The following is an 18,724-nucleotide window of genomic DNA, read 5'->3' as shown; positions in this document are numbered from 1 at the left end:
GTGTTTTGGTTTGGAATGGAGTGGATGTATGTGCTGTGGAATTATATGGGTTATGTTGTGTTATGTTATGCAATGCTATATTGTCCTATGTTATGCTATGTTGTATTATGTTGCGTTATGCTATGCTATGTTGTTATGCTATGTTGTTATGTTATGCTTTGTTGTGTTGTGCTATGCTAAGTTGTGTTATGTTATGCTATGCTATGTTGTGTTATGTTATGCTATGCTGTGTTATGTTCTGTTGTTATATATGCTATGCTGTGTTGTTTAAGTTGCGTTAGGCTATGTTGTGTTATGCTATGCTATGCTATGTTGTGTTATGTTATGCTATGTTCTGTTGTGCTATGCTATGTTGTGTTATGTTACGCTATGTTATGTTGTGTTATGTTATGCTATGTTGTGTTGTGTTATGCTATGCTGTCTTATGGTGTGTTATGTTAAGCTATGCTATGCAGTGTTATATTATGTTAGGTTATGGTGTGTTGTTATATATGCTATGCTATGTTGTGTTACGTTGTGTTATGCTATGTTGTGTTATGCTATGCTATGTTGTGTTGTGATATGCTATGTTGTGTTAACCTATGCTATGTTATTTTGTGTTACGATATGCTAAGTTGTGTTATGTTATGCTATGCTATACTGTTTTATGTTGTCTTATGCTAGCTATGCTATGCTGTGTTATGTTATGCTATGTTATGTTGTGTTGTTATGTTATGCTATGCTATGTTGTGTTATGCTATGTTGTGTTATGTTATGCTATGTTATGTTGTGTTATGTAGTGTTATGTTATGCTATGTTATGTTGTGTCATACTGTGTTATGTTATGCTATGTTGTGTGATGTTGTGTTATGTTATGCTATGTTGTGTTATGATATGCTATACTGGTTATGCTATGTTGTGTTATGCTCTTTTATGTTATGCTATGCTATGTTATATTATGTTATGTTGTTTTATGTTATGCTTTGCTATGTCGCGTTCTGTTGTGTTATGTCATGATATGTTGTGTTATGTTATGCTATACTCTGCTATGCTATGTTGTGTTATGCCTTGTTGTGTTGTGTTGTTATGTTATGCATGCTATGTTGTGTTATGCTATGCTATGTTGTGTTATGTTATGCTATGTTATGTTGTGTTATGTTATGCTATGCTATGTTGTGTTATGCTGTGTTATGTTATGCTATGTTCTGTTATGTTATGCTATGCTGTTTTATGTTGTCTTATGTTATGCTATGTTGTGTTATGCTATGCTGTGTTATGTTATGCTATGTTATGTCGTTGTATGTTGTGTTATGTTATGCTATGCTATGTTGTGTTATACTATGTTGTGTGATGTCGTGTTATGCTATGCTATGTTGTGTTATGGTATGCTATACTTTGTTATGTTATGCTATGTTGTGTTATGCTGGTTTATGTTATGGTATTCTATGTTATATTATGTTATATTGTTTTATGTTATGTTATGTTTTATGTTTTCCATGAGGCATTATGTTCTGTTATGTTATAATATGTTGTACTATGTTATGCTATGCTATGTTGTGTTATATTCCTTTATGTTATGCTATGCTCTGTTGTGTTATGTTATACTATGTTGTGTTATGCTATGATGTGTTATGCTATGCTATGTTGTGTTGTGTTCTGTTTTTCTTATGCAATGTGTGTTATATTGTTATGTTGTGTTATGCTCTGCTCTGCTATGTTGTGTTAAGCAATGTTGTGTTATGCTATGCTATGTTGTATTATGTTGTGTTATGCTATGCTATGTTGTGTTCTGTTTTGTTATGGTATGCAGTTTGGGTTACATTGTGCTATGTTATGCTATGTTGCGATATGCTATGCTATGTTGCTACGTTATGCCATGCTGTGTTATGTTGTAGTATGCTATGTTGTGCTATGTTATGCTATGCTATTTGTGTTATGCTATGCTATGTTGTATTATGTTGTGTTATGCTATGCTATGTTGTGTTCTGTTTTGTTATGATATGCTATGTTGTGTTACATTGTGCTATGTTATGCTATGTTGCAATATGCTATGCTATGTTGCTATGTTATGCTATGCTGTATTATGTTGTACTATGCTATGTTGTGTTGTTATGCTATGCTATGTTGTGTTATGTTATGTTATGCTATTTGTGTTATGTTATGCTATGCAGTATTATGTTATGCTATGTTGTGTTATGTTATTCTATGTTGTGTTATGCTGTGCATATAAAATAAATATGACCTTGTGTAATGCAACTGGTGTTCATGCAAAGCGCTCCAATATCTATGTTGCGCTTCATCAATGTACATTAAAATAAGCAGCGACCTTGGAAGGGTGTTGGTGGGAGTGGGTGAACAGTGTTATGGAAGGGCATGACGGGGTAGATGGGACGGCACAGGAAGAGTAAGTGATGGAAGAAGCTGAAGCGGATCAGAAACAAAATAAAAATCTAAATTAATGCCAGACATTTTACTGCTTTACCACACATTGACTATGTATTGCGCATGGTTAATAAGGGAAGCTTTACAACGTAACTTATTGAGTACATCGTGAAGCCACATAAACCACGCTTAGCCCTTTACAACTGTAAAAACCACTTCAAGTTGCCCAACATATTACCATTACTTTTGTGTGGCACAGGATGCTATGTGTTGAGTGCTTTATCAGCAAATATCAAGGAATGCAGTCCTCTCACTGCTTTCCACAGCAATGCTCACACAATCATTAAAAGCCAGTGTTACTATTTGTGATGATTGTGCAACGCACGCTTGTTGTATGCTGTTCAGTTCACCTCTGCCTCTCTTTGCTGGTCTGTGGTTGATGCCTTTGAAATAGGCAGCGTGCTCTGATTGATCCTGTCGGGTGATAGCGGTTGCCTAGCACCAAGCTTGTAAAGAGACCTGGAATGCAGTTGGCACCTCAGGTAATAGGGGCCTGTTTCTTATTTTGTTTGAAGTCTGGGATACTGTTGCCGAGCCCTTACTGCACCACGTCTTTAGCAGGTCACAGTTTTACACAGTTAAGCACCTTGATAATTTTATGGAAGAAATTGAGTGTGTTCATTAAACATGCCACCAGATTAAAACAAGCATTTGCAATGCAATGGGTCTCGCATTTGCTCAAGTTAGAGCTATTAGCATTGTAAGTTCCTAACTGGACTTTTCTTGCCACATAAATTGAAAATGAAAAGTAAAACAGTTGACATAAGCAAGCCAATTTAAAGCACTATGGCTGCCTTGAGCATTAGCGCGAAGGAGAGACACAAAAGGAAAAATAAGTTTGCTCACAGTCAAACCTATCTGAAAACATGTAATTATCCATGTAACTATGTTGATGGCCAAGAGAGTAACAAAATTGCCCGAAGGAGGGACAAACGTAAAGCATTTACCAATGATAACAAAGGATTTCTGAAACAAGTGAAAGTGATGGACGTGCGGTGGCCGTGGATTAAAGCCCACAGATTACAAAATGTCAGAGAGATTGCACGCTCGACTTAAAAATGAAATGGATATATGTTCTGCCAGGTGGGAGGTATCAGACAATTAACACTCTTCTACTCCATGCCTACCTTTTACACAACAGCCCATCAGCTTGGTCTCCAGCTCTGGTCTTCCCCCCTCATTACTACTGCAAACTGTTTCTGCCCTAGATCTTTTGTGACTTCATGGTCTGCTTTTGTTCCCATTTCTGTTGCTAATGAGTTATACAATCCACTCAAAAGAACATGCAATGCCGCATTTATTTTTTGGTCTTGGTTTCTCAGCTATAGTGTCTGTTAATATCTCTCCTCTGCCATTTCACTGATTTACAAAGCCTCCCACGTGCTTTCCCTCCTTTTGGGGTCAACTGAGTAATGTTCAGGAAAACAGTAAGTAGAATACGTGCCTCAGGCCATCTCTTCTTTTCCCCTTGTGTCAATGGCAGGGCCTACCAAAACTGTCGCACCTGCTCATCCCCTATCCGTAAAAACATAATAGTCACTCTTCAATAAAAAAACAAAACAGTAGAATAAAAATAGATATTTTTGATTCCATTTCTGTACCGGCCCTACTGCTGAATTCAAATGGCCGGCACGTCCTGTGACTCCAGTGCAAATGCGAATGGCGGGTTTGCAACATGGAATTGTAAGTTCTTATTAAGAGAGACGGTGACTGTGCCTCCAAGCGCAGGATTAAATATACAACAGGCACCGGAGGGGGCCTGAGGGGAGGGGGTGCTCCTTTCTTGTGCAAGTGTGCCAAGTACCACCCTTTTAATCAAGAGGTCGACGTTCATTTGGGTAACTTTGGTTCCGTTTGGAAAGTGTTAAGAGAACACGACATTTAAGAAACTAGGAAATGTGTAGAGGAAACAATAGGAGAGATGGCAATGACAAAAGAGAGGAAGTGCCGTAACTGTAGAGAGAGAGAGTGGTACGGGAAATGAAAATAGAGAGATTCGGCTCTGGGGATAGGAAAACGAGTTGGACAGTGACAGAACACAGAGGGGCAGTAACAGAGAGATGGAGCAACAATAGAATGAGGTAGCTGTGATCAGTGTTTCCTAGCAAGCGAGGAGACGGCAGAAGACAAAAATAAAGTGACAATACGGGGGCAGCGAGAAGAGAAAGATATAGCAAGAATCAGTCACAAGAGGGAGAAAAATGACTGGAGAGAGTTAAAGAAGGGGAACTGACAGATGGGATCGAGAGGGGGTGCAGTAACAAAAGAGAGCAAGCGAGATCGCGCTGGAACAAAAGATAATGAAGTTATCGCAAGGACCCTTTGATCTAAATGACGTAAGAGAGTTGACCCCCCACTCCGCCCTCTGTTGCCTGACGTGTGTGTAAGGTCGGCGGCTTCGGTGGGGCAAGGATGCAAAAATACAGAAAGTAAATATAAAACCTTGTGTATTCATGTGTTTACGACATCGGCCGTGACGTCTGAGGCCAAGGATAGTTCAAACCAGGGGTAGCAGCGGCTGTTCATGCTGGACATCCATGAAGCAGTATGTTTCTTAGGTGATTGTGGCAATATTTCCAAAATTCCTTTCTCCTGTCGCGATGTAGTTCATAGCAAACCGTCCATTCTGATTTGTTTATTCTGAATAAAACTTCTCCGTGCGTTTTTTGCGCGTGAAGTACCCAGGACTGCTGCTGTTTGCTTCGCAGAATGTTGTGCTTGGTTCGCTTCGGGGTAGGAGTTAAGGGTTTCTTAAGCAGTGTTGAGTGTCTCATGAACAAGACAGATCCTGGCGGGTGATACTCATTTGTGGCTTAATGTTTAGGGCCCCCTGGAGTTTGTCTGAAAATGTAACTGATTTCCGCTGCTGAGGTACCGCTTTGAAGATGCAAAGCGCCCTTTCACCAGGAGATAAGTTCAGTCGGGTGAAGTCAGTAATTCTTGTTAAGCCACGTTTGTTAAGGCCATAAATAACGTGCTCAGCGTGCCCGTTAAACTGCATTTCCATAGCGCTACACTTCAGAACAAACATTTGGAATACAATAGTCTTGTGTTTGCTGAGTTAGAGCTCAGAGCATTGTAAATTACTGACTGGATTTTTATTGCCAGACAGACTGAAAATAACAAAAGGAAGAGAGCGAGGGTGAGCTGGCCCTGGAAAAGCCCCCTCTGCTGTTGCTTTATGTTTACAGAGGGAGGTGGTGAGGAGGAGAGACTGAACAAGCACCCACACTGTCGAGGTGAAACAGGCAAATGCCAAAAAAAAGTCCCTTACAGAAGAGATAAATAGGACACAGCGTAATTACACAGTACTTTGTGGTGCTCCCAAAATGAAAAAAGGCAGGACAAAGAGGCAGAACTGACCACTAGCAAGCACGGATTTTTGAAGGACACTGCAACTAACAAATCAGAACATTGGAACTCACTCTATTGTATACTTAAGTATACAGCAGGCCGAACACTAACGCTCGACCTAAAAACACATGTCTAGCTGTCATTAGCAGATCACACGATTTTAACAGAAAGAAGTCCTATTCTGGCCCCTAGTATTCATTTCACAACGTCATGCATATTGGAAGTTGTAGGTTTTTTCTCCACTTCCTTGAACCAAGTAGTACACTGCTTTTTTGAGAAAAATATTTCTGCCTATTATGTTAGACTGCTTTTAGAAAAAAAACTGCATGTTTTTGGTTCTGAAAGTACAGAGAGTGGATCCACATCTCCCATCTCTTTTACTGTATAAACGTCGAACCCACTGACTCACTTGTTGTTACACTTCGAAGGAAGGAAAAAGTGTTCCACAGGGTGCTTAGACGATTGCTGGTAAGAGGACATTACCTGAGAAGTTTTGAAAGCACCTAGAAGCCAGTGTGCCAGCTGAGAAAACAATGAACCTGCCAGGCCTGCAGGTGGATTGACTATTTGAGGAGTTAGATGCAGCATGACCCCAGTGTTGTGGACTGTATCAGAAGAGGAAGACCATAGACCAGAATTTGCAGGCCTCAGTGTTGGAGGGCAGCAGTCTGTCCCACTGCAGTTCAAGGCAGGACTTGTGCAGTGCAACCGAGATCAGGGGAGCCGAGTCGCCGAGTCTGGGCTGTGACAGAGCAGGCGTTAAAAGAAGGGCATTCCATTATTTATAGTGGGCCCCTATGTGCCATGCAGGATTAGCGGCAACAATTTTGGTGTGAAACCTGCAATGTATTACAATAGCTATTGTCAATAATCCGCGCCATGGGCGCAAAAAACGTGGTGCTGCACATAATGCACAGCCACTTTTCTTAAACTTGGACATCTAGTTCTTTTTACGCTAATTTGAGTTTTTCAAGTGCTAAGCTTGAGCTCCCCACACTACCTCCTTAGGAAGCCTGTGGCAGCTTGCTTTTGCTACAATTGAGAGTCAAGTCCTGAAGGATTTGTACTTGGCCCATTCTGCAGAGTCACAGTAGGATGAGCCTCCGGACATTAGAGGCAAATGACCTCCACCACCATAGTTGAGGCCTAGTAACCTCTGCTTCCCCCATGAACTCCCATCACCCGCACTGCTCCAAAAAAGGTCAGATTTATTACCCAAAATCTAGAATGCAGGGGGTGAAAAATGTGCAGAACGAAATTAAACAGAAAGAAGTTTAGCACAAATTGTACAGACAATCTGTGAGGTAGTAAATAGTGTTTACCTTATGTCAAATGTGTTATGCTAAATAAAGTGGACTTTTAAGTTTAGACTGTATTAGGAAACAAATGAATGTTTATTAGTAGAGTTGCTTTAAATACGTATTAGTGTGCTCCTTTTTGTCACTGTCACAATTTTACTCTCTTACACTGTGTGCCTTAGATCTTATTCTGACAGTGTACTTGCATGTTAGATCAGGAGCCAGTAAACAGCAGTGTTGTGTTACTAGTGTACTGGTTGTAGTACTTAGTTACGGCTCCGTTTCTTTCCTTATTTTCTAGGTAATCACATGCAAAGGGGCTGTTTCCTGGGAACCCAACAAACCCCTCTCAATGGAGGAAGTGGAAGTTGCTCCACCAAAAGCCAAAGAAGTCCGTATTAAGGTACTGTGTTAATAACATTTTATAATCGTGTGAATATTTTTAGATGAGTGTTCCCTATATAATTACCGCAGTGAATGTTGGTTGGTTGTTTTGCTATTTCTTTATTTATTTGGCTATTTTGGAAACAATAAGATTGAGACTGTAGTAACATCAGAGTACGATTAAAAACACGTATTCAAACATCAAACTTAAATATGAGTTATGTGTTGCTGCACAGATCTTTTTTCCTGCAGTTCTAAAGATATGTGTTCCAGTACTACAGTGCGCATGATAAAGTGGCTAAGCCCCTCATTTAAAGTAGTCTGTAATAATCCCTCTTTTTTTCACTCCAATGAATTACCATTGCCAAGGGTTCCTATACCTTTGGGATGGAGATAACATAAAAAACTTTTTTTGAAACTACACGTGGTATTTTGGAAAAAATTATAATTCCGATGGAACCCGTAACTGTGGTTACTAGCCCCATCTGCATTGTCAGGCTTCTTTCTAATAGGATATCTCCTAGTTTTGCATGTGTTCCTTCTTAACCAGACTTATTTAATTGTCTCTACATGTTGGACCCGATGTACAACCGCGGTAAATAGCGATTCGCAATTTGTAATAATTTATGACTCGCAAATTGCAGGGCGCTATTTCGAATGGGCATACAATTATGGCCTCCAAAATATGACTCGGAAACGAGTGGCATCACAATTACTGAACTTGCAAATTGTGAGTCGGTACCTGCTCACAAATTGCGACCATGATCATGAATTATGACTGCGGTTGAAAATACAAACTACAGCTTTAAAAAGTGCCGATACACTTTCTGGTACACTGCAAGAACCTCTAAACAGGAAGTGGTGGCCCAGGAGAATCCTGCACAGCACATGGTTGAGTCTTGCAGCACAGTTCTACACCACTGGCAACCTTGAATCCACACACTGCAATGTGCAGCCAACTGAAGGAGGAGGCAGCAGGGGAGAACAGGTGAAAACTCAAGTTCTCAGAGAGGGAACTGGACAACCTCACTAAGGAATGTTGCAACCACCACAATGAGCTCTTTGGTTGGCTGCCTCAGACTGTCCCTGAGTCTGACAAACATAAGATCTTGAAGGACATACAGATCAGAGTCAATGCCCTGGGTGTTGCAGACAGGCCAATTGAAGAGATCAAGAAAAGTTGGGATGATCTGTGATCCCGAGCCAAGGAGAGGGTTGCAGCACAGCTGCAGGACACCCAGGGAACAGGAGGAGGACCATCTAATGTACCACCCCATCAGCGAAGGTGATGGTAGAAACCACATTGGAGCCAGAGGCAGTGTGTGGCTTTGGGTCCCTTGACACATCTGCATCCCCCATCAACCACTGGTAAGTGCAATATTTCTTCTACTTCAACATTTGTCCCAAAACCTTGCCGGCCACAACCATGCAATATACCCTTTACCAAATTGCATTCCTGCATTTACCCTTTTTTCAGTTATTGAGAGGCAGGAAGGGTCATTCTGAGTTATTTTGGACCTGGTTGGACGAACATTCTCAACATAAAACTCAGGATAATGATCATTGTAAAGTCACTGCTGCTGTCACTGCAAAGGTAGTTACAAATCAAGCTAAAATAAAGTAAAATTTTGATAAAAGTCATGCTCAAGGCAAGAGTTGACATAGACATTGGTGACTATGGGGGTCATTCTAAGTCTGGCGGGCGGCGGAGGCCGCCCGCCAGACTTCCCCCACCAAAATACCGCTCCGCGGTCGAAAGACCGCTGAGGGTATTTTGGGATTTGCCCTGGGCTGGCAGGCGACCGCCAAAAGGCCGCCCGCCAGCCCAGGGCAAATCAACCTTCCCACGAGGACGCCGGCTCAGAATTGAGCCGGCGGAGTGGGAAGGTGCGACGGGTGCAGTGGCACCCGTCGCGTATTTCAGTGTCTGCAAAGCAGACACTGAAATACAGAATGGGGCCCTCTTACAGGGGCCCCTGCAGTGCCCATGCCATTGTCATGGGCACTGCAGGGGCCCCCAGGGGCCCCGCGGCACCCCCTACCGCCATCCTGTTCCTGGCGGGAGACCCGCCAGGAACAGGATGGCGGTAGGGGGTGTCAGAATCCCCATGGCGGCGGAGCGCGCTCCGCCGCCATGGAGGATTCTCAAGGGCAGCGGAAAACCGGCGGGAGACCGCCGGTTTTCCAAATCTGACCGCGGCCAAAGCGCCGCGGTCAGAATGCCCTGCGGGGCACCGCCGGCCTGTTAGCGGTGCTCCCGCCGACCCTGGCCCCGGCGGTCTCAGACCGCCGGGGTCAGAATCAGGGCCAATGTATTGATCAAGAAACCTGGTAAGATTTGGAAGGGTGATTCATTTTTCTTATCTCCTGCTAAGGTCTGCAGGGTTGGCAAAGGTGCAGTTGTACTAGAAAAAAAGAGTGCTGGAACATGAGACAGTTGGTGAAATTAACACAACAACAGGCCAATATAATAGATGTGAAGACGTTTTCTGGTTGTGATCTAGATTGGTCACAATGGCTACAGTCTGCAGTTGAAGGTCAAATAGGGTGTGATAGTTGTGCTTCTAGTGATAGTGCTATATCCATGACTCACTCTGCAAGATCTAGTTCACATGAGGTGAAAGTGCCAAATAGATTCAAAGATTTTGTTATCTACTATATGTTATACATTTTTCATTTTGAGTATTAGTTGTGTTATGCATGTACTGTAATTGTGTTATAATATTTTTTACATTTTGAAACTAGGTATGTTTATTATATGGTTAGCTATATACATGTAAACTGTATTTTTTTTTTTTTTTTAGGGAGGGGAGGTGATGTGGCATGCTTTGTGCATGGTGTTGTTTTTATTGTTTGAAGGAGCCTTGTGTTTCCATTTATGGGCATCCAGATGAGGGCTCCAGCATTCTATCTCAGTTGTCACTGTGATCTGAGCTGGCTGGTCGCTGTATGTCGTGGGTGTACTTTGTGGTTACAATAAAGTATCTTCACCTCTGCAATGCCTTAAAATCATACCTACTACGACTTGACAAGTCGGACTGCTCAGTTTCAGGGATGGGATAGAGACAGCCCTGACATGGACAGTAAAATTCAGAAGTCATACATTGGCTATGGCCTGCCACATCTTTAGCACAATGTTACCCTGCTTGCTGAATATTCTGCCATTTGTGTAAGAATCGACAAGATTTTGTTTTTTGGAAGCAGGCATGTAATGAACATATTACTTACCAATAATCTTCTTTACCCCAAACCATAATACTCCTCATTGCTGGAAGAGAGGACCCTCTGGACAGATTTCTTCACACTCTGTAAAAAACACACACAATGCATTGCATAGTTTTTTCTCTAATTTAAATCACTATGAGGTATGAATACCCTCCCCTAGGAACAAACTGATTAGAATAATTGGAAGTGACAGAGGAGGAAAGAAGTGTATAGGACTGGAACGAGGAGGGCTTTGGCTCAGGGTAATGAAGATTACTGGTGAGCAATATGTTCTTTATCACCTGTCCTTCTTGTTGCAGTCTTCACTGCTTGAGGATTTTCCAAACCTTACAATAAAGTCACCAACAATTAATAACATGCTCCTGTGAGATGTATTAGGAGCAATCACTTCATTGCTAATTTCAGAATTCCAGATTCAGAGATAAAATTATCCAATTGGGATCTGTTTTGATTTAAAAAAAGTATGTGTTGTAGACAACATGACTGCTTCAGCAAATAACTGAGAAATTGTCCTCATGGAACAGCCCTGAATATTCTCTGGAATAGCCCTACCCTCAGCTATAGGCTTGCAATATGTCCTGATGGACCTTCTTAGCACTGTTGCCTGAAGCACAGAGAACAAATAGGGAATTTGATAGATTAAACCTCTTAATCTCCTCTACGTTTAATAACAAAACTCTCTTAATATTCAAAGCTCAATCACTAAAAATATCATATGGTGTTTTAAATACTGGATAAACAATCTCTTCAGAGAAATGGAATCTTGATTGTACCTTAGGTCTGAATTTTGGGTCTGGATAAAGAACTATCCTATCTGGAAAACTACTGCTATATGGGTAAGAAATGACCAGGGGTACCAGTTCATCAGAGTTTCTAGCCCAGGTGCTGACAATAGGAAAGGCTAATTAAGCAAAGATCCAGGATATTTTATATATCCGGAACAAGACATTGTTTCTTTGTTTGGGCTCATTAAGATCTGAATCTATAGGCTCTTTAATCATTGACTCTAAATCATTCCTAGTTGGAGTCAGGATGTCATAGACCTCTGGTCCTGTGGCTATATTGTGGCTCTTTTCAGTGTACTTTCTTCTCTCCATAGCAACAAAGCATTAAAATGACCATGCTAACAGCAGTGATTCCATTTATGTAGTTTGCCAGGTTATCAAGTCTCATCTCGTGAGAAGTGAAAAGAATCCTATGTCAGCTTTTCTCACTGCGTGTATACACAAAGCACACCTGTTGGACCTTGACTTCCTGCAGGGTCATCCCCAGACATTTTGCCTTTTCCCTCCACTTTTTGCTGAATTTGTTGATGTTGGATTTAGGACTCTGGGCACTTTACCACTGCTGACAAATGCTGAAGTGCAGGTGCTCTGTACTTTAAAACATGGTATAATTGGCTAATCCACAACTGACATGTTTACTTATAAGTCCCTAGTAAAGTTTACTACATGTGCCCAGGGCCAGTAAATTAAATGCTAATAATGGGCTTTCAGCACTGATTGTGCCACCCTCTTAAGTAGCTCTTTAAACATGTCTCAGGTCTGCCACTGCAGAGACTGTCTGTGCATTTTCACTGCCATGCTGATTTGGCATTTAAGACCTCTTGCCAAGCCTTAACCCCCCCTGTTATTACACATAAGACACTCCTGAGGTAGGCCCTAGGTAGTCCATAGGGCAGGGTGCTCTGTAAGTAAGAGGCAGGATATATACTTTTTAGTTTTACATGTCCTGGTAGTGAAGAACTCCCAAATTAGTTTTTCACTGTTGCACAGCCTTCCCCTCTCATAGAATAACATTGGGGATTCCTTAATACATTTACTACATGTAATTTCTGAATGGAAGGAGGTGGAGCTGTCATGTTTAGAACCTGTGGAATTGTAATTATAAATCCTCTTTAATGGTAAAGTCGAATTTATCATTACAATTTAAAAAATGCCACTTTTAACAAGTTAGAAGTTTTCTGCTCTTAGCCCTGTGTTTCTACCTTCTGTCTCCAATACACATCTGGGGTAGGTGACAGCTGGGCCTTGTGCACTCCCTCTACACATATGAGAGATTAGATGTGACTTGATATGCCTTCATGGGCCATTAACTGGCTATAGGGGGCATAACTTAGTACTGACTCACTCACACCTGAATAAGCTTGCCCTGTCCACACACAATAGGGCTTAACAACCCTACATTGTCACTCCAGCCAGCTTGGAGCCAGGTCAGGACAGATAGGGCATCTGTGCACTTCAAAGGCATGCCTCTAGAAGCTTCTCCCACCTTCCAGAACAATGACACCAAATTATAAATACTGGACCTCAGACGCTACCACTTCAATACACTTCTGGATGAGTGGATACTCTGCCAGGAAGAAGGACTGCTGTGCTGCTGAAAGAACTGACACTCTGCTGGATCGCCACTTTGCTGGACTCTTGGTTTGCTGTGCTGACCTGTGGCTGCTATCCTCTTGCCTGGGAGTGAGAAAGACTGGACATAAATCTCTACAACCTAGAACCCAGAGTGACTCCAAGGACCATCTGACTAGCCTCTTATTTTCTGAAGTCTCAGGGACACAAAAGACTTCCAATCAATTTACTCCTGCACCAAGGCTCTGCCATCTGTGAGTCTACCTACCCCAGTCCCAGAACCTTGGAGGTGGGCCTAAGGTGCTCTGCCCTCTGTGGTCCTCACAGGAACCACCACAAAGCCTTGCAAAGCAATGCAGCGCAGACTAAGCACCAGAATTTAAGGTTCTGTGTTCAGTGGGCTTAAGTGGGTCCCTCGATCTGGCCCACACTCTATTGAGGTCTGTCTGAACTCTTGACGTTATCCCAGTCCGGTGCAACCAGATAAATACAGTTGGCTCTTTGTACTTTTAGACAGTATTTGCATCTAAATCTTTAAAATTGCATATCTCAGGATCTATTTATTGGATTTTTGTTGTTTTGGTCTTGTTTTACTCAGATACATATTCTCTAGTTTTCTAAACTGGAGTCTTTATGTGGTGTTTTCATTGTGTTACTGTAATTTGTGATGCACAAATACTTTACGAATTGCCTCTTACGTTAAGCCTGACTGCTCGAAGCCAGGTTACGAGCAGGTGAGCATGGGTTAATTTACGGTGTGTATCTTACTTACCCTGACTAGGATTGTGGTCCCTACTTGGGTGCATACCTCTGCCAACTAGAGACCCAGTTTCTACCAGCACCACTGAGGGACAAAATGCTGACCCCAGTGGTGTCCATTCAGCGCACTCTGAGACAACAGATAGCTTCCCATCCCAGACAAGCACATGAGCAGGGAGAAAATCTATGAGAGCTGCATCAAATATTCATACATCAACTGAGATAAAATAATTTAAAAAACAGAAGGAGGGTCTAACCTTTTTCTGTTGGAGACAGAAACTTGCAGGCTGTCTTGGTAGGGAGAAGAGTATTTACACATCAAAATGACATTTGATCATTATAATAAGATGTATTTAAGACCAATAAATTGTCTTTAAGTTACTGTGTCAGATAAGAATGTAATAGATGTAAAACCTTCTCTGATAGAATGTCTAAAAAAATAATAACTTTGGTACGGTTAGCCACAGAAATCAAGGCAATCTTGGGTACCTTCACAAATTTGTACACATTTTCTAATCACTAGTTCTCACTATTTCTAAAGTTCTTTGGCTGTAGTTCATAAGAAGTTTAACGGAGTGATATTGTTGATGGATGACACAAAAACCATTCATATTCTCTGAACGTAAATAGAACATCATCATCTATACTGACAATTTTCACTGGTGCAAGTTTGCATTATTATTATAGTATACTTTGCAAAGCAAATCCTGGTTTGCATTTGATAGTAAATCCCACCCAAACCCTCTGCACTGGGTTTGCATTACTTTTGTGGTGCAAAGCAATAGTGAACCTGGGCCTCCATATTTTCTGATACCATTCAAACTAACAAGACAGAGAAGGAAAACTTTCCACTTCGCAGGTGCACACATGTTTTAAACCTGGCTCCAAGGCAATATGAACTTGCAGAGATCCATTTTGGAAGTAAGAAGAGAGAAATAGCATTAGCTTCAATATTTTCCGTTTGCTTCTGCACAGAGGCACATTTTTGCAAATTTTTCTAGCACATTAACCCTGCAAAAGTGGCCCCTCCCCACTCCATAAGACAGCATTAGTGACAAAGATAGAGAAGGTATCCCTGTAGGTGTGCGGTTAAATACAAGGGCTATCTGCTGAAGTGAGATGCTGAAGGGCTAGTTTCCGACTGCTGTCCCGATGAGAGGATAAGGTATGTGGAGAAACTATACATGTCTTGGCATAATTAAGGCTTGTTACACAAATAAAACATAAACATGAATAAGTACAATATTTTGGGTAAGGTTGGGTGATAAAATATGATTGGGGCCTATCTAAAATTTGCTCTGATTGTATACTGTCTACTGAGTTATTTATAATAATTATGATCATTCTGAGTCATATGGTTCAATGACTAATGTCATGAAATAAAAAATCATATACTTGTTAAATTCAAACCATTGTTTGTGCATATTGATTTTGGGGTACAAGGGAAGGACTCCATCTTGCATCACCTGCAGATAAGAGATTCTCTGGCAGGTATGTCTGACTCCTAACATTGCCGGTCCAACACAGCATTGCTCACTGGAGAGAAAGTGAGACATCTGACACTTCCACTTTTCTCTGGGGAAAGCAGAGGAATCCTTCTGCCAGGGTTCCTCCATCTGACGATTGGTCTTCAATTACAAGACAGGAGTAGAGGTAGTTAATCCACACTTCAGGTGGTAGAATCACATTACTGCCTACACATCCATAGAGACAGGGCGTCGGCAAGGTAACAGAGGAACCAGCATAATCAGACATGGTGGTAGACTCCAATGCCCTCTGCATAGAGGTCAGGGAGTTCGTGGGCAGTGGACAGGAGTCTGATTACTGCTGTATCATGGGGCACCTGAGTGATTCCTAGAATCAACTTGGCTGAGGAGTTAAAAAATCCACAATCCCAAACACATGGGAATCATGAGCAATCCTTTACCACTTCCATGCATGCATAATACCGGCAGGATTCCACCTGCAGTCTTGTATACATATTGGAGAGGGAGTTGCAATTCTAGGATTTCCCTTGATACCAGAAGGGGTAGGTGATCCAAAAATGCGCCCTCTATCTAAAAGTTCTTCTAGATGACCAAAGTGTTATCATAAGGATATTTGGGGGCCAGGCACAATATATTTTGGTGCCCCGTTTGGAACAACTGTGAATATTTTTATCTATTTTTATCTAATATCAATCTTTGTGGTGTGAAGCAAATATTGAATTACACATTGTACTTCCCACATCCAGGCCACCCCAAAACAGCTCAAACTGCCCAGCATTTGCCACCCAAAATGAAATTTATTGCAACATACGATATAAATATTCATTGAAAAAAGCAAAGGTTAAAGTGACAGTATAAATACGTGAATATATCAGTCTAAAAATAAGATTTTGAACAAAAAAACACTGAAATTCAATGGTTATAGTTATTTCAAGTAACTATAATTCATACCCCCATAAAGCACAGTGTTCTTGTCAATGATGTCAGTTCAGTTGTCATCAGTAAAGGCATAAATGATGTCACAGAATGTTGTGAGTGTCGTAACATGTGAGGTCATAAGCAGTGCACGGGGAGAGAGTGAGTTGTAATTACTTGAAATAACTATAATTGTTAAATTTCAGAATTTATTTTCAGTGAATTTCTAAAGTTTTTTTTTAATTAAGTAATATTTTATTACATACCTAAGGCCAATGCCTTACCCCAGGCATCCCCACAGCCATGCCTGGGGCTGTGTGCAGGGACCCACTACAGATACTCAGGCCACATCTCCTTTTTTTTAAATCAAGACGTAGCGGAAGGCAGCGCAGCACATGCAACTCCTGCAGAAATCCAGGGGTCCAAGCTAGCTCCTGCTATACACCCACAGGATCACCGAAATCCCCAAAAATATATATATGTTTTAAATTTGCCCCCAGGAAAGGCCCAGGGGTCAGGATATCCCTACCTGCTTCTTATACCTTGTTTAGGTTTACTTTTCAGGACACAGGGACCAGGACCCTGTGTCCCGAAATGGCAGCAGCAACATTACTCTTCATGCTGCAGCCAGTTAATCAGACTACAAGCCTCCATGGGACACACAGGACAATTTTGCACCCACAAGATGATCATAAGGGAATACAAGTCCTCTCAAACCAAACAGACTGCTCTACTTTTAAATTTCACATGACCGCCAGACTCCCACAAATCCAACCGTTCAGATGTACAAATATTTTGAAACTTAACTTCTCAAAAACTACTGAATGGATTAACACCAAATCCCAAAAAGCATGCTTCCTGTGTAAAGATCTAGCTTTCTTTCAAATCTGATGTAAGTCCATTTAGGTGTTTTGGCAGTAGTACTGTTCAAAAATCTATATGGAAACTGCATGGGTAAATTAAGTTTTGGAGCCTCCTTATCTTCTTGGTCCCCTCTTGATGAATCACACTGAACCTTTCCAGGAAGTAACTGAAAAAAACAAAGGTTAGAGGGATATTTTAGTTATGCTCACATTTCAAGCGTACAAAACCATAAAAATTAATCAGTTATAGGTAGAGTTACCTCAAGAAACTATAACACGTGCCCTAAGGTAACTATAACTCGTGCCCCCACCATGCACAGCTTTTTCCTAAGCTGCAAATATTACATTGATATTATCAAGGATGTTATCAAACTTGTCATGGGTGCTGTACTTTGTGGGGTAATTAGAAGTGCATGGGGAGGATGTGAGTTATAGTTACCTTGGGGCACGAATTATAGTCCACTAAGACCCTCACCCTATAGTTAAGCACCCACTCACCGTCCCACTCAGACCCTCATGTGCCCACTCACAGATCCACTCTGACGCTGCCACACCCACTCACAGACCCACCCCTTCACAGACCAACTCAGACCCTCACGCACCCACTTACAGACCCTCTCAGACACTCATGCACCAACTCACAAACCCACCCAGACACTCACGCGCCCACTCACAGACCCACTCAGACCCTCATGCACCTACTCACAGACACACTCAGACACTGACGTACCCACTCACAGACCCACTCAGACACTGACATACCCACTCACAGAACCACTCAGACACTCATGCATCCACCCACAGAACCACTCAGACCCTCAAGGACCCACTCACAGACCCACTCAGACACTGAGACACCCACTCACAGAGTCACTCAGGCCCTCACACACCAGGTCACAGACCCACTCCGACACTCGCACCCACTCGCAGACCCACTCAGACCCTCATTATACACACACATACTCACTCAGACACTTGACACACCCACTCAGACACTGATGCACCCATTCACAGATCCACTCAGAGCCTCACACACCCACTCACAGTCATGTACCCACTCACAAACCCATTCAGACCCTCGTACACCCACTCACAGACCCACTCAGACACTGATGCACTCAATCACAAACCCACTCAGACACTGACACACCCACTTACAGACCCACTCAGACCCTGATGCACCCAGTCACAGACCCACTCAGACACTCTCACACCCACTCAGACACTTGACACACCCACTCAGACACTGATGCACCCATTCACAGATCCACTCAGAGCCTCACACACCCACTTACAGACACACTCACACTCATGTACCCACTCACAAACCCATTCAGGCCCTCAGACACTGATGCACTCAATCACAAACCCACTCAGACCCTGATGCACCCAGTCACAGACCCACTCAGACACTCTCACACCCACTCACAGACTAACTCAGACCCTCATGTACCCACTCTTAGACCTACTCAGACACTGACACACCCACTCACAGACCCACTCAGAATCTGACACACTCACTACAGACCTATTCAGACCCTTATGCACCCACTCACAGAACCACTCAGACCCTCATGCACTCACTCAAAGACCCACTTAGACACTGATGCACCCATGCCCAGACCCACTCAAACACTGACACACCCACTCACAGATGATGG

At 42.2% G+C, this 18,724-nt stretch overlaps 1 protein-coding gene across 2 annotated transcripts in view; it reads left to right on the top strand.

The window, feature by feature from the left end:
* LOC138289596 (alcohol dehydrogenase 1-like) overlaps positions 1-18,724 on the top strand; it is a 390,086-nt gene that overhangs the window by 5,459 nt on the left and 365,903 nt on the right. For both annotated transcript variants that reach the window (XR_011202551.1, XM_069230186.1), the window contains exon 2: positions 7,375-7,476. Coding sequence is in view for 1 of the 2 variants with exons in the window: in XM_069230186.1 (XP_069086287.1) it covers positions 7,375-7,476 (102 nt within the window). In the remaining variant the exon portion in view is untranslated. The remainder of the gene's footprint in view (positions 1-7,374; positions 7,477-18,724) is intronic.

Source organism: Pleurodeles waltl, chromosome 1_1, assembly GCF_031143425.1.
Source record: "Pleurodeles waltl isolate 20211129_DDA chromosome 1_1, aPleWal1.hap1.20221129, whole genome shotgun sequence".
In the NCBI taxonomy this organism is placed as follows: domain Eukaryota; kingdom Metazoa; phylum Chordata; class Amphibia; order Caudata; family Salamandridae; genus Pleurodeles; species Pleurodeles waltl.
The sequence above is the reverse complement of the archived record's forward strand: the minus strand, read 5'-3'. Positions and strand labels throughout refer to the sequence as shown.